Source organism: Varanus komodoensis, unplaced genomic scaffold, assembly GCF_004798865.1.
Source record: "Varanus komodoensis strain SLA01 unplaced genomic scaffold, ASM479886v1 scaffold38, whole genome shotgun sequence".
Classification (NCBI taxonomy): Eukaryota; Metazoa; Chordata; class Lepidosauria; order Squamata; family Varanidae; genus Varanus; species Varanus komodoensis.
Window position 1 is genome coordinate 238907 of NW_025335909.1, and position 24842 is coordinate 263748.

General features: G+C 52.0%; 2 protein-coding genes across 5 annotated transcripts in view; both read left to right on the forward strand.

Moving 5' to 3' along the window:
* The window catches only part of LOC123028650 (thyroid adenoma-associated protein homolog), a 31452-nt gene extending 19443 nt beyond the window's left edge, over nucleotides 1-12009 (forward strand). Inside the window, exons 22-31 of the mRNA XM_044440736.1 lie at nucleotides 504-654; nucleotides 1715-1967; nucleotides 3287-3523; nucleotides 4067-4292; nucleotides 4984-5190; nucleotides 6027-6268; nucleotides 7916-8092; nucleotides 9017-9295; nucleotides 9990-10195; nucleotides 11165-12009. Of these exons, the coding sequence (XP_044296671.1) occupies nucleotides 504-654; nucleotides 1715-1967; nucleotides 3287-3523; nucleotides 4067-4292; nucleotides 4984-5190; nucleotides 6027-6268; nucleotides 7916-8092; nucleotides 9017-9295; nucleotides 9990-10195; nucleotides 11165-11424 (2238 nt within the window). The 3' untranslated portion in view covers nucleotides 11425-12009. The remainder of the gene's footprint in view (nucleotides 1-503; nucleotides 655-1714; nucleotides 1968-3286; nucleotides 3524-4066; nucleotides 4293-4983; nucleotides 5191-6026; nucleotides 6269-7915; nucleotides 8093-9016; nucleotides 9296-9989; nucleotides 10196-11164) is intronic.
* A 1784-nt stretch (nucleotides 12010-13793) lies between these two features.
* On the forward strand, nucleotides 13794-24800 carry LOC123028693. 4 transcript variants are annotated; one of them, XR_006415748.1, is made up of 4 exons: nucleotides 13794-14162; nucleotides 16443-17380; nucleotides 19148-20268; nucleotides 24743-24800. XR_006415748.1 is itself a non-coding variant. In XM_044440869.1 (3 exons), the coding sequence occupies exons 2-3, from the start codon at nucleotides 16450-16452 to the stop codon at nucleotides 19366-19368; spliced, it is 1152 nt and encodes a 383-aa protein (XP_044296804.1). In that variant the 5' UTR covers nucleotides 13794-14162; nucleotides 16443-16449; the 3' UTR covers nucleotides 19369-22015. The 4 variants fall into 4 exon arrangements, 1 of the variants encoding a protein (XP_044296804.1); XR_006415747.1 differs by lacking the exon at nucleotides 24743-24800 and adding an exon at nucleotides 21596-22015; XR_006415746.1 differs by lacking the exon at nucleotides 24743-24800 and adding an exon at nucleotides 21600-22015.
* Nucleotides 24801-24842: the final 42 nt, after the last annotated feature.

The following is a 24842-nucleotide window of genomic DNA, read 5'->3' on the forward strand; positions in this document are numbered from 1 at the left end:
AGAGCTGGTGCCGGGGGGGGGGGCAGGGGGGGCATTGTTTGGCATCTGCAAGGCCTTTGCCCTGCCAGGGAGTCGCTCCCACCCTGTCTGGCTCCAGGATCTTCAACACCTACAGCCTCCTGCTCACTCTGGCTTGATGTTCCCTTTGTTTCCAAAGGGCTGCTTGGATTCTCACAACTATTCCCACATATCACCTGCTTCTGTGACCTTGAGGATCTTTCCCCTCTTGACATGCACATGGTAGGCATGCCATGAGCAGAGCTGGTTGGAGCCAGGGGTCAGACTAGATGACCCAGGAGGTCCCTTCTGACTCGCTCGGTTTCTGAGTCAGAATCAAACCCTACCTCTTCTTTAGGTACTAGGCTTAACCCTTATACCCACTCCTCCCCACTATTTGGCCCGATTCGATCTGCTAACCCAGGCTGTTCTGACATCTGAAAGACAAGGTCTTCCAAGGTCTTCTCTGAGGGCCAAGATGTTCTCACTTTGTTTACCATTTGTAGGTGTCGGCCGTCCACGTGCTGCAGACCCTTGTCCGAGGCTCTGGCCTTGGGACAGCCCTGCACCAATACATCACCCCCATGGTTATGCTGTTTCTGGGGACGCTGAGCTCCCCTAGCTGGGCCATGAGAAATGCAGGCATCCAACTCTTCAGTAAGTACTCATCCTGGCCCTTTCCTTCCCGTGGCAACTTCACAGAAAGGAGGGCAGAGGCTAAAACTGTTTTATAACCCTTTTAATTCGCCAAATGTTTTAAGATCAGATTGTTTTAATTGGGGTTTTGCTGCTGGTTGGAAATTTTATTAGGATGCTAGGTTTGTTTTATATTGTCTTATTGTTAAACCGTCCCGAGACCACAGTAAGGGGCGGTCTGGAAAAGTTTTAAATAAAGAGAAGGCCGTACCCTGCTCAGCTGCACTTCCTCTGTATTTGCACAAGGCATCCGTGAAAAGCAGGCAGAACAAGCATGTAGACAATAGACAAGCCCGTGGCTTGGATAATGCTGTAATTCTCAGGCTGGTAGGGACAGATGTACTCCTTGATGGAGAGGACTACCATTCAGATTTTTTTTCGCCAAATTATAATGTGTGGCTTTTGTTGAAGGGAAGAGAGAAAACAAGCACCTCTCTAATAGACAGACTTGTAACCCAGTTAATGCTGTGGTTCTCAATCTGGAATCCGCTCAGCCAGGATAGACTTATCTCGGTCTTAAGGACTAGAAACATGTGTGTTAAGAAAGAGAGATTAAGCTATCCTGGTTTGTGGAGGACTGGTGTTCAGTGTGAGCTTCAGGTTTGTCCCTGTGGTGGATCTTCTCAGACATCATGACCTCCATACCTTGGGGGGGGCGCGGGGGAGGGCTCTCACCTGCCAACAATTGCTGGATCCCTGCGGTTACTGAAAAGAACAAAACTTGACACATAACAAGCTATAACTGAATTAAAAAATAGAAATTCAAACGAGGCTGCATTTGTAAACACATACCCTTGGAAGATCATTCTTGGCAATGACAGGACTCAGCAGTAAAGAAGCTGGTGCATTAATACACCGTTTCTCCTTCCAAAATCTGGTACCTGGGACACGGCTTCCCCGCTCCTCTGAGTGCAGCTCAGCATTCCCCCCAGGCACCCACTGCCATGTAAACAGACTTTTTTCAGTATTTTCTCCCAGTATTTTTTTGGTTTTGTTCCTTTTATTTTACATTCTCTCCCAGGCGCCTTGACAGTTCGTCTGCTCGGTCAGAAGCAGAACTGGGACGGCGGGCAGAGTCAGGACGGGGTGAGCTCCGAGGCCCTTTTTGGTCGCTACCCTCAGCTGAAAAGCATTCTGCTCGCAGAGCTGACCTCGGCGGTGGAGGCGTCCGTGTCTGGAGGGGCCACGAGAGGACAGCTCCGCCTCTGCCCCTCCCTCTATGCCATCCTAACCTTTTTGGCAAAGCTGTTGCCGGGCGCAGACACTCTGAACAGGTAGGGAAGCGCGGCCGAAAAAAACGGCAGCGGCTTTCGATGGCAGAAAGAAGCACCACAAACCAAACCACCCTGATTCTCCACATGGTGCTGTCTTCTTTTTCTCTCCAGCATTAAGATTTCTATTTGTATTCCGACTTTCTACCAAAGCACAAAATGCAACGTGGCTTTTACTTCAATTGGTATCTGTTACACATGCAGGCACACACTTTCCTTCCGATTGTTACCCTTTGTCTTCAGCTAAAGGCGGCTCGCAGAGCAGCTTCCAAAAATCACTAAGAAGCCAGCTCCTGCCTGCAGGTTGAGCATCCAAAAGGCACCACAAAAAAGGAAAATGGAACAAAAGCCGTTCCCAGGCCCCAAGTCTTAACTTCAAACTTATTTCTGGCTGGGAAAGGCAGAACGAGCTTTGCAGCTGTTCCTTCCCCGGCTGGTGTATGTATGAGCCCAGGATGCCTTCTTGGATGGTAGAGGCTGCAGCCACCCCCAGCTCTTGGCATGCTGGGAGATGGATGCAGCCAGGCGGTGTGGTCCTTTAGGGGTGCAGCTTTCCACCGTGCTTTGGTTCTCTGCCCGCCACCTCTAGTTCAGACATAGGAGCATTCTGCAGTAGAAAAGCCACTCTTTGGGGAGAAGGGCCACCTACATACGAGTCTGCCCTGAACATTGAAAACAGGGTCAGAGACCCTCATCTCAGGCCAGCCGCAAGAGCTGCTAGGGACAGGGCCTCCTCAGGGGTGGCCCCCATGCCTTCAGAAGGCTTCAAGGGGAAGTGTACAGCCCGCTGGCTTGGAAAATTAAAAGAGAACACATTGGGTGCTGCTGGATGTGCACGTGTGCATAGCCCTCATGTGAGGAAAGTACACCCCAAAAGGCAGGTTAAAAGAGTAGGAAAAAATAGCAGTAGTAGTTTAGTGCCGGGACACATCCCCTAGCAAAGGATATGGTTACCTGTGTGCTTTATACAGGACCTGTTTTGCACACAGAAGTTTTTTGGTTCAGTCCCTGGAACTTCCACTTTAAAGAAAGAATCAGGAGGGCACCAGATTGCAAAGACTGGGTTAAGGGGGGCAAAGGGTAGAAACGCAGTGGAATCGTGAAATGCAGTGAATTTGTTTCGCTACCCCAAAGCTGGGGTCTCCAGCATGGCTGCCCGGTGACTATGGACACCTCTCTTGGGGACAGCCAAAAGTCGGAGCTCGCAGAAGGCGAATTCCTCAGGTTTGCTGCAGGAGGAGAACAACAACATTGGCACATGCAAGTGTGATGCTACCACACAAACCTGGCCGGCCTCGCTCTCGCCTTTGCTTCTCCTGCAGCGACTCCGTCTGCTTCCTGGAGCCCCTGATCCAGCTCTCAGGAAACCCCATTTATGCTGTGCGGGTGATGGCGGCCAGGGCCCTGGTGCCCCTTGTTCCGGTGACCGAGTACGGGAAGGTCCTCTTGCAGCTGGCCGGGAGCTTACCACAGCCGGGGGATGCGCCGTCCCACAATGCTCTGCACGGCTGCCTGTTGCAAACCCAGTCTGTGCTGGCCCGGGCACTGGAGGCCAACTGGTAAGGGGCTTTCCAGGGCAGTGGGGTTCACACCCAGGTCAAGGTGAGAAGCAGGCACGGGGGACCCTTTCCTCCAAGTGCCACACAGCATCCTGGAGACATTGGGACAAAAATCCCACCGGTGACCATGCCTTTGGCTCCACCCCTCATGTAGCTTCATCCCAGGGATGGGCGGGGCCAAAGGCAAGGAGGGCGGGGCCAGAACGCCAGCAGATCAAAGCCTGAAGCTCTTGCTGCCAGTAACTAAGCCTTAAGGAAGGCATTTCAGCTCTTGGAAGGAGAGGGGGGAATGCTGGGAAGCCACCAAAGGATCGACCCCTGGGTGGGGGTGCAGCAAGCCAAGTGGGACCCCAGACGGGTGAGGCATGGTCTGCCTGTGCCCCGCTGGTCTGTTGGCACCTTCAAGACGGATGGCCTTTGACCTACGCTTTCCAGGCTGCAGCCCACCTCATCGGAGGCGTGCAATGCCGCCCAGAGTTCACTGGCCGATATACACAAGGTGTCGAGCGAGCGAAGCCATCCCTGTTCTCGTTTTCCTTTCAGCCTGCCTCCCGATGCGCTGCTCTCCATCACCCGCCACATAGAAGACCGTCTCTGGCTGATCTCCCCCGTACAGCAATGCCCCTTGGTCCGCACGGTCTACCTCCAAATTGTCTCCCTTCTGGTGGAACAGTGTTCACAAAGTTTCGTGCAGAGGGTTTGGGAGATTGTGATCAGCGAACTGACCGACGCTCAGCCCGTTGAGACACCTGGCTTCTCCCCCACCCAGGTATCCATAGCTAGCAAGGTTGTGGTCACTGAAGACCAGAAGAACAGGCAACAAACAGGCAGAAAAAGCCATTGGTCCAGCTGGACGTGCTCAGTAAAACATGGAGCTAGGTCAGCCTTCAACATGGAGCCTTCTAGATGCCTTGGGCTATAACACCCATGAGCCTCTACTAGCTTGGGCAATGGGGGAGGTGATGGGAGCTGTAGTTCCACACATCTGAAGGGCAATGACTTGGGAAGGCTGAGCTGGGGGTGGAAGGAATAGGAAAGAAGTGGAATGTTGAAGTATTCCTGCTATGTGGCCCCAGAGGTGGGGCTTCCAACATGGCGCCCATGAAAGCAACCCTGTGGCCACAGACCCCTCTCTTGGTCCTCACCAGGCTCTCTGGCCCTCCTGATTTTCATCTCATTCATTTCCCTTCTGGGAAATCAGTGTTCTGTGACTGGCCACGCCTGCTCGGCAGCCATTTTATGACCAAGGCAGCCATTTTGTGGAAGCACCATGACAGTCTCAAAATTCCGGACGTGCCCACTGACGTCAAATGGCTGGGAATGCCCTTCCTCAGAGGGAAACAGCTGCGAAGGAAGCAAACCCATGAAAAAATTGGAATGCCTCCTTTGCAGCAAACCTCTGCTTATCTCTCAATATCCCTCAACCTCGCTGTTGTCCGTTTCTCCTTGTCCTGCTGCAGGTTGGTTCTGCCACCTTCTGCCAACAAGCTGTTGGCTTCCTCTGTCATGAGGCCACAGGGCCAGGACACCCGGGGGGAGCCGGTGAACTTTGCTTGCTCCTGCTAAGGGGGAACACGGACACGCAAAGAGCCACCCTGGCCTGGATGGTGGAACAGGAGGACACAAAAAGCCTGACTTCAAGCAAGGAGCTGCAGTTAATCCTGCTGGTGAGGTTTGGCTTCATTGAAGAGGAGACAGTCCGATATGCATGAAATCATAGAGTTGATGGGACCCAGACGGTTATCTAGTCTATAACCTGCTGCCCTGGCAGCCCTCGCACGATTTTAAGTCACAAGGAGAGAGAAAAGGGGCACTAGTTGTTCCCTCTGTGAGCAGGATGTTGGATCAGAGCAAATCCATCTAATGCGCCATGGCTGCTCTAATGCTTTTATGACAAGAACTGGCCCTCCCCCATGGGAGAGTGAGTAACAGCCCCAGGCAGCAGAACCCGGCCGTGGTCCTTTGCCTGGAGAGAGGCAGCCGCAAAGGGGCTGTTTGCAAAAGCTGTCTTGCAAAGTTCTCCAAACTTCGTGCCCGAATTTGGCCACCAGGACAGCGGTGCAGGACCAAAGCTGCCCAGCAAGTTTGGGGGGGGGGGGAGTGACATTTAAATTAAACACAATCCTGCAGTAAACTAAACTCCACCCTCAGTGGTGCTTTTTCACAGCAGAAGCTTCTTTGCTGCTGGAATTTCTTTTCCCTACGATCAAATATAGACGGCTTGAATTTAGATTCAAGCTGCACCGACTGTGGGCTTTCCCAGCCCCCTTTTCCCATGACAGCCCCTCAGGCCCCCTGAAAGTGCTAGTCAGGGGCCCCTTCCGAGAGCCAGGGAAGGGGGATCCCCCAGAACCACGCAACAGGACCCTCCCTTAGCAAAGCTGTTCCGCTCGCTGAAGCCGATCCAGGATACAATCCATTGATACATCTACCCTTATATCTATACTGTACCTTTAACGTGGTCTGGATATGTTTTCTCTTATGCTTCCTTTGTATTAATTAGGAGAAAATAAATGAATTGCTGACATGCAGGACGGACCAGACACTTCTGAAGTTACACCTGGAAGCTCTTGTGCACCTCTGTGCCACCCCCAACTCACCAGAGCTGCTTTTCCCCACAAACCGACTGGATTCTGCATGCGCCGAATGCAAGGCGACCCTCTTATCGCTCGTGGAAAGCGGCCATTCCAGCCCAGACCTCTTGGGCCAGGCGTTGTGCGTTGTAGCTTTGCTCCTCACTCCAAAGTAAGTACCCCTATGTACGTGTTCTAGGGAGGGAAGTAACCCACACGCAGCAAGGTGTGCACAAACCTGAAATAAATAAAATAATAATAAATAAATATTTCAGTTAATAAATAAAAATGTCCCTGGGGCAGGACAGAGCCCTGGACAACACTTGCGGGGAAGTCAAGGGCCAGCCTGGGAGTAGCCGGAAGTCAGGACCAAAGCACAAGACACAGGTAATGGTTAAACCAGAATCACAAAGCCAGCACAAGACGCCCGCTTAGGAGTAGCCGAAAGAGGGGACACTGGCGTTGCATAGAATTTTCATCCGCTAACGCATACCCATAGATGCCAATCCAGAAAAAAAGATAGCTCAGATAGTTCAATTGCAACGACCGATAATAAATTCTAATAATGTGCATCATGGAATCGTTATGATTTCCATACAGTACATTTCACCATCGTGTAGAAAAAGGTGGCTGGTTTGCCCACCTGCCCTTCCAAGCCAATGTTCAGGGGCAACGGTGGATGGGAAGCAGTTCTTGATCTTCCAGCTGGAATGGGACACGCAAGACAGCTTTTCCAGCTGAGGAAGCACCGCCCAGGCAACGCAGGGCAGCTCTCCGAATGAACGAACTAGAGGATCTCCCTCCGTAAAACAGGAGATACGTCCTCCCTGCACCAGGAGCAGTGAGAGAAAGAGCCCGCCACCCTTCAGAAGTACCTGCTTGCTCCAAAGCCTCTTCGACTTCTTGTCGGCAGGTGTTAAGGTAGAGGCACTGGGCCCAGAGCACCAGAACTTGCAGCAAGACAGAGTCCAAAGCCCCATCGCAAGGTTCGGTAGCAAGTCCAAGTTGCAGTCACAGGACAAAGCAGGGTCGGGAACCCAAAGGACATACTGGGAGCATAGCATAGGACCAGACGCAGCTCTGGACAAGCCAAGTCTTGAGAACCAGCAAGACAAGCAGAATTGTGGGTCCCTTAAGGTAGGATCCCTGGGCAGGGAAAGCAGTCAGGCCAAGGTGCAGACTTGAAGCTCACCATGGCTGGCAGAAAAGCTGCATCGCGGGGGGCGCAGCAAGAGAGGATCTGGGTCAGGCAAGAGGCGAGCGTTCCAGGGAGCCTGCACTGTTGGTTTTGGAAGAAGAGCCGGCTCTTATGTAGCCCTTCCCCAGGGTCCCCAGCTGGCTCCCATCAAGATGCTGAGCGCTCCAGCAGAGCCTGGGACTGATCCTGCCAGTACTGAGGTGGTTCTGGCCATCGGGTGCTGGCCCAGAGTAGCTCAGATCCTGTTATTTGCCCAGGGGAACTGCTGGCTAGCCTGGGTGGGCCGAGTCAGCCCGAGGCCTGGGGACCCCCGTGAGAAGGGCTGCCAGCTGCAGCTCAGAGCATCACGGATGAAAAATGGCTCCATCACACCGTGAGGCCCAAACTCTGCTGCAGCACAGCAAGGGATGAGAACGGAGGGTTGGCACTAAGGCTAGGCCTCCAAATAGTGCGGCCTGCACCTGTGTGGCAGTTCTGGCTCCTGCATCGCTCCCGAGCCTTGGCGGGCTGTTTAGGTTTCTTCGCGCATCGCACGCCATGTCGCACACTTGCACAGAGCACGGGAGTGGATTGGCCGTGGCGCTGGTCTCTTCTGATCCATGTTTCCCCCTCTTGGGACAGCTCAGAGGATTTTCCTTTGTGGGAACGATGGAGCGCGGCGATCGGACGGTGCAGCAGCCCCCTTTCCTCCGAGGTGCTCAGAATGGCTGCCGCCAAATCGCTGAAACTGGCAGGGGCAGAGCTGATTGGGAGAGCCCAGGAGTCCTCCAGCCCGGCTCTCCATGTGGGGTCACGAGGGTACGTAGCAGCAGGGGGAGCGCCGTTACCTGGCATGCGTGGGCAGCTGCCAGGGCCCAGCAGATGCTTCGGTTTATCCACCTATTTAATTTCCTGGTCTACATTTCAAGCAGCGCCAGGCAGAGGGGCCAAGGGACCCTGTTCACTGGCCACAGTGCTCCTGACCTAGCATAACTCTGGCCAGACCCACTCATCCGGTGGAGGCGAGTGCCAAAAGCAGGTGGGTATGACTACCCTAGCCTGCTGAGAGGGCACTCCCTGCGCCCTTCCTTTTGGACCACCTACGCTACTCATTCCCTACAAAAGGGCTCCCAGGTGGGACGCCTGTCAGTCCATGCTCCGTACCTTGTTCCCCAGTGCAATTTGGTGAGGTAGTACACCTTTATTCCCATTTTACAGAATGGAACACTGATGCTTGATTTACTTAAGAGCTTTTGATCCAGTTGGGATTTGAGCTCTCAGGTTTAGCATTCTGCTCAGAAAACTACTCAAGGTGAACTTTGGTTTTGCTTCGTTTCTGTTATTATTACCACCACCACCACTACCATCTGGCCGGAGCGTGCTAGAAGTTGTTGAAATCCACCTAAACGAACATAGGATGCACCCTTAAATACTTCCAAATATTTTAGTGTTTTATGCTTTTAGCACTTCCAGTGTGGTTTGACCTCCAATACCTGAAATAGTAATTCATGCTGTACTGACATGTGTTCTTGTTTTATACTTTTGATTGCATTGCAACTGGTGATCTCCCTGTTTTATATTTGAAACTCCTAGACAAATGTCATTTGAGACATCTTAATAATCAGTGACCAATTGCAGCTTCAAAGGTGAACTGAGCAGCATTTCCCCCCAGCTGTTTAAAAACTCATTTTCCGGAAGCCCCCCCAATAATTTCGCTCTCCTTTGCATTGGGCGTTTCTTCAGCCTGATCCACGCAGCAGTCCGTTTGCTCCAAGACGAAGACCAGGCGGTGAGGAAGGAAGCTGCCGCCTTTGCCAGTCGTCTGGTGCAGCAGCCGCCCCTCAGCTCGGAGGTCCCCCCTCGGGACACGTGCGCCCCGCTTCAGAGCAGCAAGGCCCTGCTGAGGCTGCTGCAGCTCCAGGTGGACACATCTGGGAATGACCCGGAAGCCTTGGCATCCTTGCTGCAGCACCTCCCTGCGACAAACCTCGCTGATGCTCTGGCAGAGCTGGAGATGAAGGGGTAAGCCGGAAAAGGCGAGGGGCTGGGAAAGGAATGTGTGTGCCCAAAGGGGGCAGGCAGGAGTTTCTGCCAGCCCTAGCTGGAGGCGGAGGGCTCTGAACCAGCAGCCTTCTGCCCCGGAAGCGGGTGTCCTACCACTGAGCCTTGGCGTTGAGCTGGGAAACCTCTCACAAGGAAACTCCTTGGCACAGAGCAGCAGCGGGCAATTTGGCCTGCAACTCCCATGATCCTCACCACTGATGGGAGTTGTAAACCCACGCAGCTGTTGGGCCACAAGTTGCCGTCCCTGGGCTACAAGATCGGTTTTCCCAGGGGCAGCTCATCAAATCAACCCACCAGAGCAAGGGAAAGGGGGATAACCACAGCCAGAGCCGAGCCTGATGGCAGCAGAACCAGCCGCAAAACGAGGCATCAGGCCAAACAAAAAATAGCTCTGCTTCCTTCTAGTGTAATCACATCATGAATTCATTTCCTCCAGAGACTATGAGATGGTGCCTATGCACCACCAGTGTTGTTTTTATCTTACAGGGATGGTGAGAAGATAACGGGAGGGATTCCTTTTGCTGCAAGCCTCCAGGGCAAAGAACCTGGGGAGGAGTCTGTAGGAATCCCCTGCAGCCTAGTATAACAGCAGGAGTTTCCTCCTCCATGCTTTAAATCCTAATAAACTCTGGTGGCTTCTCTCTCTCTCCAGGACTGTCAGCCTGTATAAAGAGGATGAACCAAACGTTTATGCAGAGCCAGCATTCCTCTCCCAAATGTTGCTGCCTTTCCTCCTCCAGCTGCTCCACAAAGCGACCACCTCGCCAACGCTTTGGGAGTCAATGCAATGCTGGCTGACAGCCACTGGGCCAGGGATCTCCGCAGGCCTGCAGCACTGCCGGCAGTGGTGGAGCCGAGGTGAGTGTAAAGCCAGCTGCCATGTTGAACAAAGGCACAGACAAACTGGAGCGTGTCCAAAGGAGGACGCCCAGGGCATTGTCAGATCTGGAAAACAAGTCCTGTGAGGAATCGCTTAGCGGGGAGAGGAGAAAATTCAACAGACTTTGAATGTATGACTGGAAGTCACATGAAAGACCAGGCCGACTTGTTTTCAGTTGTTCAGGACTGAAGCCATTAGTTTGTTTCTCACAGCAAAAGCAGCTCTTGTCTAAGGAGTATAATTGGTAGAGGCAATTGTCTCAGATGCTGTTTGTAACTTGTATACACTGAGACCATGTATAAGGCCCTGGCATATCTCTAAGATTAGCTTCTGGGTACTGTGTAAGATCACTCCACTACCTGTTGATCTTTAATAACCTCGCAGTTCTTGGATAGAACCCATCCAATATACCGTTCTTATAGTCTAACTAGCAAGCAGCCCTGATTTCACAGATGCAGGAATAGCCCATACATGGATACAGGAAGGACCGCAAGCCATCAGTTATGCCTTCCCTGTATGCACAAAGCAATGCCTGATGGCACCCTTAGGTACAGTCCTGGCCATGGTGTACCCCAATAGTGCCTTTGAGGGAAAGATTCCCCTTAAGGAGGTTGCCCCAGAGTTGAGAAAATATAATTCTGTCATTCCTGGCTTCAGACTGTGCTGGACAACCGCTGGTGACTCCGGTCTGCCACCTTAGTGCCTGAAGATGTAGCTGTAACCTTCAAACACATTTTTAAAAATAACCCCAAAGTGCCTACCCTTAGGACTTCTGTGCTAAACATGCCAACTTTCAAGTGTCTAGGGATCATGGCCTTAAATGGGGACAGACAGACAGACAGACAGACAGACAGACAGACACGCATCTTCTTACAGATTATGCTCTGCATGCTTGCCTCTGGCTAACCGAATGCTCTGGATGCTCAACCACATCTCCTGTCTTCCAGACCACAGCACAGCTCTGCACCTAAAGGCTCTGGGCTGCGCAAAGGTACATGCCGCCGTCACCACCCTGCTGGTCAAGGCCGTCCTCGCCATCCGCATCCTGGAGACCCTAGAAGGAGGGAAGAAGCCCAGCTCGGAAGGAATCGCCTTCTCTTCCCAGGAGCTGAGACGAACTGCATGCTCTGTCCAGAAGCTGCTCGCTCAGCGTGGAATGGCTCCCATGGTCAGCACAGAGATGGAGCAGTCGCTGCATGGACACTAAGAGCCGTCCCCCAAGAACACGTCGCAGTGCATCTTGAGGACTTTTTGACTTCAGCAGAGAAAGCGTGGAGATGGTGCTTCATTTGGCTGCCGTGGGAATCCACCATACCTTTTCCAGCCTAGGGTTCTAGTGAGCTGCTGCCCTGAGTGTCGGCAAGTGCAGGCCCCAGATACTGTGGCTGATTTTCCCCATCAGTCCTTGCCAGCAAAGCAAGGGGGAGGAACGCCGGGCCAAACTATCTCGTGGGCCGCAAGCGGCCAGCCTCTGCATCACTCCATGATGCGGCTTGACCAATGTGTGGCAGTCCCAAATGGCCATAAACAAACGGGAGGGCCGTCTTGCTAAGCTACGACGACGTCTTTGTGCATCAGAGCTGAGCGATGGGTGCCCACTCGATGGGAGCAAAGAATGAAGCCGGAGAAGGCCAAGGGAGGGACAGGATGTCTTTGACAGCCTTCCTCTTAGTCAGCCACTAGCCCGGGTGGGAGAAGTAATTACAGTTACAACTTATTGTTGTAAGCCGCCCCGAGGCTTCGGCGAATGGGGCAGCATAAAAATGTTTTAATAAATAAATAAATAAACTCGGCAGAGGGTACCGTATTTTTCGCTCTATAAGACGCACCTGACCATAAGACGCACCTAGTTTTTAGAGGAGGGATCCATGGAAAGCTTCCTGATAATCACAGGCACATTCCCCATCACTTCCCCATGGGCTTCATTAAAAGACGGGTTGCCATTTGAAAATACACACCAACCTATGATTAACAGCTCTCACCTGCACCAGAGGAGGGGGGCGAAGGAGGGCGCACCAAGCGCGTGCCGGACAGGTGTGGTGCAGCCGGGCCAGCAACGTGCTGGAGGTGGTCTTCCGGGCGGCGCGGTGGCAGGTCTTCCCGGGCGGTGGGGGTGAGCAGTCCGTTTCTCCGTGCGGCCGGCGGGTTAAAGCCCGCGGCTCCTCCGCACCGCTCCCCCTGAGCGGCACAGCTGTCACCTGCACCGGAGGTGAGGGCGGAGCAGCGCACGCCGAGCGCATGCCGGCCAGGTGGTGCCACGTGGTGCAGGTGGGCTAGCAGCGTCCCTGGCATCGGGCACACACACATTCGCTCTATAAGACGCACAGACATTTCCCCTTTTGAGGGGGGGAAAAGTGTGTCTTATAGAGCGAAAAATATGGTAATTCTCTACTGCAGAAAGCACACGTGGGCAACCTGCATTCCTGCTGCTGTGTGGACCCAGGCCATCAGCCCCCACTGCCAGAAACCTGATGCTCAGGTGTTCAGCAGGCTGGAAGGAACTACCTGGGCAGGAGGTAGCTCAAAATGAGCTGCCCAGGTGCCCTCCTTCACGTCAAAATCATGAACCCTGGGGCTAAGCACACAGGCACGCATGTCCAGAACCAAGGGTTCTGGATGGGCAGAAAAGAGCCAAAGAGATAATTCCTAACTTGGGAGAGAAAAAAAGATGTTCCAGATGTTTGTCTCTGTGGTAGTTCTGTTTGTTTGTTTATTAGATTTATAGCCTGCTTTTTTCTTATAACAAACTCAAAGCAGCTTCCATCATTCTCCAGCTCTCAATCTTCTCTCCACAACAACCCTGTGAGGTAGGTTGGGCTGAAAATCTGTGACAGACCCAAAGTCACCCAGCTGGCTGCATGGCTGAGCGGGGACTAGAAGCCCGGTCACCTGAGTCCCGGACCCGCACTCTGTGCCGCTACACCACACTGGCTCTTTGATATTGGGAAGATAGGGGTTAAACGTTTTAAATTAAAAGCAGTGGAGGAAGAAAGGGAGGGGGAGCAGAGAAAAATAAGGGAAGGAGAGGAGAGAAGAGGAGCTGAAGGGAAATATTAGGAACGTACAGATTAGAAACTGGAAAAGAATGAGTCAGAAGGAGCCTCCCCAGCCATCTAAACATGCTTAAAAGGGGGGGAAGGGGAAGGGGAGGGAGGGAAGCAGAATATTGGAAAGATAGGCGTAAAATACTCCTGAATTCAAGGGAAAACGGAAAAGCTGTGGAGGAAGGAGGGAAAGGGAAGGAGAAAGGGAAAATGAATGGGCAAGGAGAGGGAGGGAGGACGGAGGGCAGGCGGAGAGGAAAGCCGGGGCGGGAGGGCGAGGGCGAGGGCCGGTGGCAAGCGAGGGAGGAAAGCGGAGCGGCGGCCCCACTCGCGGTTGCGCCCCGCTCGCCGGGCCGGGCCGGGCCGAGCCTCGTCCCGCCTGCGAGCCGGAGGGCCGCCCCCGGGACGGGGACCCCTGCGAGGCCGGATCCGGCAGCGCCCCCCCCCCCCGCCCCGCCGCGGGCTCCGCCGGCCAGCGCCGCCACCCCTCCTCTTCCTCCTGGACCCCGAAGCCGAGAGGAAAAACCATAGAGCCAGAAAGGCTAGATGCGGAATACCGCGTGGCTGCGCCCCTGCCATTTCCTCTTCCTCCTCCTCCTCCTCCTCCTCCTCCTGCTCCCCGCCTTCCCAATGCTCTTTCTATCCATATGGGCGCGCGCGAGACGGAAACGCTCTTGCCCCTTGCCTTCGCTCGCCTCTCAACTTTGCACATGCCCAGAGGGCGCTCTCTTGAGCTGTGCCGCTGCAGACGCTGCGGCGGCGGAAAGCGGGCACAGGGGGTGCGGGGTGACTTCGCCGTCTTTTCCCTCGCTTTGTGGGGTGCGAAGAGGAGAGGAGAGGAGAGGAGGAAGACCGAAGGGATCCTGCAAAAATTCTGAGGACGGCGGCAGAAGAGAAGCGGGTAAGCGCGCGGCCTTCGCTCGCTTTTTCCTTCTTTTTTTAAGGCCATCTTTAGCCAACGACATCTCCGCGCACAGATAGATCTGCGTAGCAAACCGCGGCTATTTCCAGCAGCAATGCAACTATCAGCACACGCAGATCCAAGCCAAGCTATCCGGGCGCGGCGTGTAACACCAACATTTTGAAAAACAGCTCTAAAGACAACTACAGCATAGGCGGCGGTGCTAAAAATTCAGTGTAATACTCGTAAAATTTGCAATCTTAGGCAAGGCTGCAAAAAAGAAAGGAAGATGCGCTCACGCATTTAATGTACGCTATAGCTCCGACCGTTTTGTCAAATGGGGCGTAGTTTCTTGCTATATAGCCAGAAAAACGGCGTGTAAGGTTTTTCTGGCTGGATCAAAGCTAAGCTGTGATCTTGGGCACGTTCACTTAATAGGAACGATGCTGAATCTCCAGCTGCGAACTTAAGAACATAAGAAACCCAACTCGTTTCCTTCTATTTTAAGTGATGCCCTCATTCTAAATTAAGAGGTATTTCCACCGAGCATGCACAAAATTAGGTTTAATCGGTTGAGAAATACCTTCAGACACCTGTATTCCAAGCTAGGTTCTGCTTCTGAACATTAGCGGAATTGCTACTTAGTAACTCCATGTGGTAACTTAATCCAGCCCACTGGCATGAATTCAGATTTTGGCCAATGGATAGAGGATCCAAAAATAAGCCATAGGTAATCAATTCCACAGCTCAGTGTTGCTACATAAGACTAAGCTGTTGATAAACAAATTAATAACCACACACAGGCTTGTGGAAATGCAAACAAACCTTCGAGAAGAAAGTCCAATCAAACTCAATAGACATGGAATATTGACTGATTTTGGGGAAGCAGAGTAGAAAATTGGGGTGCAAAGGGATGGATTGGAGTGCTGTACGGGTGGGTATGGCTGGCAGGAGCAGTAAATGCTCCAGCAATGATGGCAGGGGGAACATACAGAGTACATTTTAGCCTAAGAGGAGGGTCCTTTGCAACATTACAAAAGTCCTACCTGTGCGGGATTTTTGTGTGTCTCAACCTGCATAGGATTGGGCCCTAAAGTGCTTCTTACCAGAAGCAATGACTGGAAGAGACATTACAGCTCATTAGAAAGGAGGGAACCTGTGCAAAATATGGAAACCACCGAGCTGGGGGGAAGGGGGTGAGGTCCGGGAAGAGGGGTGGCTCCCCAGGGAGCCCCAGATGGGGACCAGGAGGGGCAGATTTTGCCCCAGGCCTGAGGTTCTGCATGCCTGGAGCAAAAGACTTGATCCGGCAGAGGGGAAGCATCACAGGTGTTTAACAAAAAGGCAGGGGGATGCTAAGAGGTTTAGAGTGCAAATTGTTGCAGATGTAACCCTCTGAACATGGAGAGCTACAAGCATCCAATGCGAGGCACACGGACGGTCGCACTTGGTGCTGTGCTCCATGGCCCGCGTGCAGAGAGCCATTTTCAGCCATCCAGATTTAGCACCTGGGTGGAACTGGCACAATTTTGTGGCCCCATTTTCTCCCCCCTCCCCCACCTTCGAGGCCCAGTTCTTGCTCCACTGGCTGTGAAGGGGCAGGGGCTTGGCCTTCATAGTTGCAGCACTGAGCCAGAACAATTTGGGGCTCAGACCCTGCAACTCTTTGGTCTCTCAGATAATATTTCAATAACAGAAAGCCATTGTGGCATTAAGAGCATGGGACTGGGGTTCAGGTGATCAAGGTTCTAGTCCCTGCTGAGCCATGGAGCCCACTGGGTGATTTTGGGCCAGTCACGGCCTCTCAGCACATCCTACCTCATAGGGTTGTTACGGAGGGGATAAGATGGAGAGCAGCAGGAACACGGTAGAGTTTGTTCTGCTTTGCTCTGATTGAGCTATCAGATCTGATGTCATGAGCAAAAGTTCATACTCCCTTTGAGAAGAGGGAGTATCCAGTGAACTTATCTGGGTAAGATTGTCTTCTGGAAAATAACAGTGATGCTCAAAAGACACGGGGGCAAGGTGTGTGCCTCCTCATTCTCATTTGCTTCCCCCCACCTCCCTGTCCGGCCTAAGACTCTAGTCCTCGTGACTTTGAGAACAATGGCTCCTGGTTGTAGAGAAATTGTTGGGGAACCATTGGGGAACCAGAACCACTGCTGTGATCAGATTGGTAGCCTTCCCACCACCGCTGCCAGCCCCCCCGCCCCCACTGTCCTCGTCTCCAGCCAGACCAGTTCCAAGCTCCCCCATTTCCCTTTCTGTTTTCAATTGCAGCGCAGAGATGTCAACCCCCAAGGCAAAGAGGATCAAGTTTTCCGATGAAGAGAAGTTTCTCATCCTTGAGGAATTTTCTCTCCGCAAGGACATCCTGATGCCCAAGAACGGCCGCTACAAGAACACCGCAGACCGCCAGCAGGCCTGGGAAGAGATCGCCACGGCCGTGAATTCCCTGAACCCACTGGTGCAGCGCACGCCGGAGGAGATCCGCAGGAAGTGGAAGAACATGGTGGTGGATGCCCGCAAGGAGCAGACCATCGAGAAGCACCCGTTGCTGCGGGGGCAGCCTCGCGACCGGCTCTTCCGCAACATCTTTGCTCTCCTCAACACGTCGGATGGCGCATTTTCCCAACCGCTGCTTTATGGCCCCCCGCGGAGGGCAGCGCCTTCCAGTGGAAGTCCTCCACCGACGGGCAAGCCCCTCCCAGAGACACCCTGCATTTTCTACCTCTGCAGCGACAGCCGCAACCCCCAGCCCCCCAAAACCAAGACGCCTCAAGACTCCAAAGCGAGCGCTGCAGCAGCCGCGGAGCTCGTCTTGCCGGGGCAGGCCCTCGCTGACCAGCCGGCGGCGATGCCACGATCTGACAGGGATGCCGGGCGTGCTGAGGGAGGCACCCACGACAGAGAGGAAAAGCCACCCATCCAGCCTTGCAAAAGTGGGACGTTGGACAGCCCGCGGGCCGGTGAAGAGCGCTGCACGCAGAGCCCCGGGAGAGCTTCGCCCCAAATCCAGGAACCTGTGGGGACTGGAGACTGTAAGGTTTCCCAGCCTAGGAACTGCTCCTCAGACCTCACCCTGACCTGTAAGATCGAATGCCCCCTCAGCCCTCTGCAGTGGCCTTACTTAGGAGCAGCTGGCAGCCCCATGACCCAAAGCAGCAGTGCTGGCAGTCCCAGTTCTGATGGCCTCCACTCCACGATGGATGATAATGGTGAGGGTTGCGACCAAATCCCATCCAATGCAAGTTTCGCCATGCCAGACGGTATTCTAGAAATGCAAGCTCTTCCTCCTCCTCCTCCTCTTCCTCCCCTATTATCATAACTACCATTTTCCTATTATTAATTTAAGTTGTATACCACATCCATTGCTCTCTGGGCCATTCACAGCAATTCACAGAACAATAATAAAAGGCAGATGCAAGAAAAATGCTGCAGAAAATAGTTACAGTACAGCAACAAATGTTGATGCACAAAATTTAAAGCTGAAGCAGTTGAAATAATTTTGGTGTGGGGGGGGGGAAGAGCGTTCACAAGGAAGCAAAGGGCAAAGATCACCTGGCACTGAAAAGATGAACATGTTGGTGCCAGGTGGGCTTCCGTAGGGAGATCTTTCCCAGATCAGGGGCCTGTTTCCCTTGTTGGCACCCTCCAGGCAGACAGAGGAAAGGCTCAGGGTCGATCGAAGTGCCTGGTAGATTCAGGACCGGAGACACTTGACAGCAGGTCCCGTCTGCAGCTGACCTGGATGGAGCTGCCCAGCAGTCCGTGGTTTGCATAGACTTCAGTAGACATGGAACCGTGGGCTCTACAGTCTTGAGGTTCTGTATGCAGGAGCAGCCCCGAGACTGACAACCTGGTGCTGTGTAGTTGTGTGTAACAGGACACTGCATGAATGCTTTCCAAAGCCTATAACTAAAGCAAGCAGCTTAGCAGCACCAATGGGCTGGCTTGGGTTACATGCGCCATTGTAAACGCAATGGACTTTGAGGCACTTGAGTCCCATTCATTTGATTGAAACAAGCAAAGGCCCAGAAAGGGCAAAGGGTTTAAAAAACACGGGTTTCCATGATTTTTCCTGCCTTTCTTGCTTGGCTTTGGCTTTGGTGTTTCCTTCACATCGCTAGCTCAGTTGAAATCTTGCAAGGGTGGAATTGATTCTCCTTTAGAAACTCAAGGTTTAGCCCCTGGCAAAAGTAACTTAAATAAAAGAATGGAGAATAGGAACCTTAAACTCTGCCTGACTATTCTGCCAGATGTATTTTGAATCTGCTGTAGCTTCCAATCTTCTCGTGCATGTCGGGTTACTGCCATCTTACCTGGATCTCCACACAGCAGGGATAACCGGAACAAGAAGGCTAGTCCGCAAGGTCTTAAAATTGTACACCCTGCTTTATAACAGAGCTGTTGGCTTTGCCTTGAAATCAAATTGGTTGAGGAGGCCAAAGTCCTCAAAGAAAGAAAGCAAGAGGTTGACCTGTTCCCTAAAACTCTTTGAGAAAACTCTTTTCACCAAAGGAAAACAACCTGGAAAAGCAAATATAAATCAGTACTTCATACCAGCCTGTCCCCTGCCTGATGTACTGCAATTCCCATAATCCCCCATCAACATGGGAGGAATGATGACCATTACAGCTTGACACACAAAAGCAGGGCGCAGGAAAGCTCTTTACTTTACTTGCTCTTTGGAAAAGAGATTTCCTGAATAAAATGATAATTTCCTTGATAATTCGCCCTAACCTCACTGAGAATTACTCCAACTTGTATAGCTTTGCACTTGGTGGAGCGCAGAACTGAGCTCCCGCCTCTGCTTTTACAATTTTATTTCCCATTTTAAATGCCCCAGGAGGCTGGTTAGAGGCTTGGAGCAGAGCCCACGTCGGGGTGGCCTTGACTCGAGCAAGTCATCTCCCTGGGGTTCAGCCTTGTTGGCATTTTGGTCAAACTGCTCCTTAGCTTTACTCTTCCTTTGCTTTCTCTAGTGAGCATGCCTGCAGATGAAGACTTGCCGTCTGGACAGAGGGATGCCTCAGTACCCCCCCGAGAGTCGCTGGGAGAGTTTTTGGATAAGCAGAAGCAGCTGCAAACAGAGGTGCTGGAGCTGCAGAAGGAGACGCTGCAGCTGCAGAAGGAGAAGATCCTTCTGGAGAAAGAGAAGCTGCTGCTGGAAATCCTCAAGCTTCGGCGTGAGCTGGACACCTGAACAGGTGGACACAAACGTTTGCCTCCAGTCTCCTTTCCCTCCAGTGACTTGCTAAATCCTCGTTATCATCATTGCCTTGAACATGTGCAGAGTGCCTTTCTCATCACACGTTACCGCAAATCACCTCTTGGCTTCTGGGATCAAGATTAAGGCTTGCAAATGAGGCTTCAATCCTGGCACCTCCAGTTCCCGTACAGAAGAGTGACCAGACTGAGGTAGCCTTACTACCCCTTCCGTCCTAGCGAGGCCCACTCTGACCGGCAGCAGCTTTCCAGAGCTGAGCTCCCTCTGAGCTCTGCTATCGGGAGAAAGAACCATTGCTCTGTGCAGTATTTTCCCCCTGTTCTCACTTACGGGCTGAAGGATCTTTAAGATAAAACTTGCTGGCATTTTCAGCCTCGCCGGTTTTGTCTTCGCCCCACTCACCACTGAAACTCGCCGTCCGAGAGCTTTTCCCAAACAGAACCTGGCCCGTGAGCCCAAAATGGTCCAACATCCCCAGTGGAGATGCTATCAGGTGAGACCTGCATCTGCCTTGAGTTGGTGTGCAGCAAAGGCCCATGTTCTGGACAGCCTTCCAACTGGAGATACTGGGATCCGAACCTCTGCACCCTCCTGCCCGTGCCCAGGTGCTTTTCCCGCTGCTGTGCGCCCGTGCGCGGCCCCATGGAACACGCTTCTGACTTCTCCCCTGGCAGGGAAAAACAGTGACTGCAGCTTTAAAACGCCCTACTTAAAAACACCAAAGACAATCCTTGCCAGGAGTGCACCAGCTCCTCTGTTCCGAAGCCCCGCAGGAAAGGCACCTGAGTGGGGAGGGGGGCTCTTTTCCAGCGCACCCCTCCATTACCTGGGCTTTGTATAGCTCCCACGTGCGCCTTTGAAGTGGCAAATTGTTACGTGAGTAGATGTTGATGTGATCTTTTACTGTGACTTCCCACAGCCCAGGTCCTTCCAAGAGCTTTGGACTACAGCACCCATCATCCACGAGCACTGCTAAGGTGCTGGATGTGGATGGTGGGAGTTGTAATCCACCGTATCTGGAGTGACCTGCCAGCCAAAGATTTGCCAGGATCATTCCAATGCAGTGTTCCCCAACATCGCCAATTAGTGACTGCTTTCCCAGCCCGGTGGCTGATTGTTTTGTGATGTCATGACTTTGGTGAGCTTTTCCCTCTGTTTAAAAGGCTGAAATGCCTCTCCTGAGGCTTAGAGGCCAGCAAATTTTAAGATGCATTGTGATTGGCTCCGCCCCTTTGCCTTTGCCCCGCCTCCTTCCATCTTCAGCCCCTCCCAGTACTGCAGTGCCACCACTGAGACCTTCCCGGAAACCAAATTTGGCCTTCCAGCTGAAAGAACTCCAACACCCCGTCCTTCAGCCTAGCACCCCATCTCTGAGGTCCTGCCCCATCTTGACTTAGGAGTGTTTTTCTCCCAGACCTGTTTTCTCCACAACATACCCATTCTGGCTCTCAGGCACAATATCATCAGGTTTCAGTTTTGCTCTGCTTCCTTTCGCCATCTGGACCAACCTCTCCTTCCTCCCCGTTCAGGAGCCAATACACATCTCCCGGCATGGGATTTTGCAATCTCTCCAGAACCTTGTCCACTCCTCCCCATTTCTTTCCTTTTTCAGCATGTCCCAATTGCCCTGTCTTCCCCTGCCCTGCACCTTCAGCCTCTGGAGCCCCTTTCCTTCAGGCCCGCTGCAGTACCCTCTTCACATTCATCTTCTCAGCCTGCTCCTGCAGAGGGCTTGCAGCCCACCCAAGCCAACACCTTTCCCACCGCCTGCAGAATGTGGCAGTTCCCTGCTCAGCTCAGCCTGTGAATTCCAGAGGTGTCGCTGCGACAAGGCAAAATGGCGTCCCCGGAGGAACCCCTGCAGGGCTCTTAGTTCCTCCCTTTTCATCCATCCACCGACTTTTTTGGAGGAGGGAAATGGAGCCCTCCCTCACTCCAGGTATGCCCACAAGGATGGAGAAACGGGATGCCCCATGATGCTGAGTATCGCTCTGGACCCTTCATACTAGCATTCATTTCTTCAGAATGTGTTTCTGCCCCTCTCTTTAGCTGGAAAGGCTCCCAAAGTGGCTACTAGGAATCTGTCATTAGACCTTCTCAGCCTGTAGGCTGACAGTGTAAAAAGTCCGTGAGACACAAGGAAAGGGGTTGGGGAGGCAGAAGGATCACAGAACACAAAGGTGACGCTCCGTCTTTTGCCCAGGCAGGTGGGAATACACCGGTGCTGCGCCAAACTTGACTCAGGTGCGCACCACATCTTTTGATCTCCTGGGCTGGCCTGTTCCTTTCTTCTCTTCTGTGGCGTTGCTTCTTTGGAGTTCAAGCTCATCTGTGTTTCGTCTGCCTCTTCTTCAGGGAAGGATGCTTCTCAGATGACTTTCTGATGACCGTTGAGGGGCGGGGAGGGCCTCCGGTGGAGACCGGATGGTGACCACTCACCAGGTTCACATTAACCAGATGAAGGCTGTGTGGGGTGCAGAGTACGGTCCCACACATTCCCTGGGCTTTTACCAAATGCGAGAGAGGAATGAAGGAGCAGTCCTCTGTGTCCTCATTTTAAAAGTTTGGGACAATGCCTACAAATGGTTGATGGACGGCCATATTAAATGAGAGAGGCTAAAGAGCGGCACTTTTCATGTTGTTTTGCTTGGCTCGTGGTTTCTTCCAGACTCTCTAACTGGCGAATGCAGAACCCCTTTCCGCTGCAGAGCCGGAGTCCATCCCAGCACTTCAGCCTAAAGCACCTTCGGTTCCTGGGTGACCCCAAGCCAGTCACTGACTCAGCCTAAGTTCTTGCGTGAATAAATTGGGAGGAGGGGTACAAAAGGAATGTGCAAAGAGGGGGGGATTCAGAAAATATAAAAGAAAATTATGCTGCGTGTGAAACACGCAAAGACACTCTGTCCCCAAGGAGAAGTGTTCTCCGTGCTGTCGATACATCCTGTCCAGACCAGGTGGTCACCCAAGGTAGTTTCCTTCCAGGTTGCTTCTGGTTTGCACCACCCTGGATAGCTCTTTCCTGTGAGTAAGGAACCAGTCACCCTGCAGATCAAGGGTGCACAGGAAGTGGAGCTTCCGGCATTGCTGACTTCAGTTCCAAGCATTCTGGGCCAGGCTGGCAGGGGCTGCTGGGAGTTGAAGTCCAGCTTTCTGCCCCACTCCTGCTCCGGATCACACTCAAATTCGGATCCCCCGGGGCTCAGCCAGCGTGTCCAGTGGCTCGGAGACCATGGGAGGGGAGGTCCAATATCGGCTGAGGGCAGCACTGCCCACCTTTCAAGGTATTTAAACTTTTAGACCTTCATCCAAATGACATTGAATTTGGGGGCCCCTTTTACACCAGTGCCTTATTCAGCAAAGCATGCTTTTCCATGACACAGGGTGTGGAGGGAGGGACACACACACACACACACACACGCACACACAAGCACAGATGCATTGTTTTCTGTTGCTGGTACAGCTGCAGCAGCCCTTCAAAGGAAACCAAACCGACCTTGGAGCCCTGGGAGGCTGAGCAAGAGGAGGGAGGCTTAAGAAGCAAGATTTCAAATCTGTAGTATCATCACAGCGTTTTGGGTTCACAGCAAAGCAATGCCTTGGACTCCAAAGGAAGGGAAATTATTCCAATAATGTTTTGGATTTTTTTTCCTTTAGCAAACTATTTGTTCTCTCCTTATTTTATGCCTGGGGGAAGGGGGTGCATGCAGTTATTTTTATGACTCCTGCCCCACTACCTGTGCAGCCTGGTCAAACAACCCAGAAATCTGGATTCACATGCAACAACTACCCATGGCTGAGAAACTGAGAGTTCACACCACCACAACAAACCATCTTGGTTGTTCAGGCTAATAAACCATGGTTTCTGAGCACAGCTGGGTTCACACATCACAACAATCCAGAATTCCACAACTCATACATGGGTTAGCTTTATATGTGAATCCCGTGTATGAACTGAACTGTTCACATGCAAAACATCCCAGAGTAGAGTTGAGAACGCATATGTGTTGTCATTACATATGAAGCTCACTCTGTAGCTTGGTAACCACGAATAATCTTAAGTGCAAAACACAACAAGAAACCATGGTTTTCCTCCTGGGTATTAATAGTTAGCAAACCATAATTAAACCATAGTGTCAGGTTTGCATATAATGACAACCCATGATTGACAACAACCAATTCTTCAGGTTGTCATCATGTGAGAATCCATCCAATGTGGTTTTTTCTGACCCCTTTGCTCATGTGTCTTGCTATATCACAGCTCTGGAAGAAGAAACCAAAGAAACAAACCCGGTTGTCCCTGTGTAATGAAACTGATCTGCATTACAGGTTGCCTGCAAATCTTTATTTGAGATAGATGCACCTGATACCATGTAGAACCGCAGCCCCTCACAGTGGAAGATGACTGCCTGGGATATGCCAAGTATTAAAAGATCAAAACAGTCATGCATAGTTAAAAATTCCATAGAGTCATTCATACTGCCACCTGCTTGTGGGTACACATGTGCCTGAACTTGGAAAACCTAGGTACGGCTTCAGCACAAAGTATTTATTTGATTGGTCAGTTCAGATGGCCAAAACAACCAATGCAGTTCTCATGCAAAGATGAAGGTGCATCAAATTAAAGGCAGGCCATGGCTGCCACAGGTGAGAAAAAGCAGGTATTGCTAGTACCCTTTCTGAACGGACTTAAACGGGCTTTGCAAAAGAAATCAAGGAACCAATGGAGCAAGCAGTACATCAGGACAATCCTCATAAACCATCGCTCCAGGAAGAGTCCAAAAAGGCAGGGAAGTGGATTGATCTGTATCAACCAACCACTCATAGCTTTTGCAAAGCTAATTGGTCTTTTTGCCCATCCAGGACCAAACTGTCCTCCAAATACTTCACATTATGACAAGGAGCAATGAATTGTTCAGCTCCCTGAGAACATCACTAGACATAACATGCGCCCCAAAGCTGACTTCAAAGATCAAATCCTGTCCTAAACTTGCACAACAGGTTCTGGTTTCTTGAATTTTAACGCATTCATGCTACCCTTGACCCTAGCCCAAAGACCAAGAAACAATATTTTTCTACTTTGGCATAACTTCCTGTACTCGATTCTTTTTCCAGTTTAACCCCAAGAAAGAGTTCTCCAGGTGCTGGTTTACCAGTAAGCCTCGCAGCAAATCAATTTCCTTGTTTTGCTTTTAAAAGACACAGAAAACACAAGCCAGAGGAAGTTAGACATGCTTAAGTCCTGTTGGTTCAGGAATACACTAAAATGTACACACCAAAATTCTCACCTTGTGTTTTCCGTCAAAGGAAATGAAGAATGGGGCACCTACTGACTTTTGCTTATTGTCTTCAGTAAAAACAGGTGCGGTATCAGAAAGCATGAAAAGAAACCATCTCCCATCTGAGCTGCAACAATGGAAGTGGGTCACCTTCCCCCCACATCCCCAACCCCG

Excerpts from the sequence above, each read along its gene's own strand:
- LOC123028693 (XM_044440869.1), top strand. The coding sequence starts at position 16,450 with ATGTCAACCCCCAAGGCAAAGAGGATCAAGTTTTCCGATGAAGAGAAG. Across the intron at positions 17,381-19,147 it reads CTCCACGATGGATGATAATG|TGAGCATGCCTGCAGATGAA; the intron begins GTGAGGGTTGCG and ends TGCTTTCTCTAG.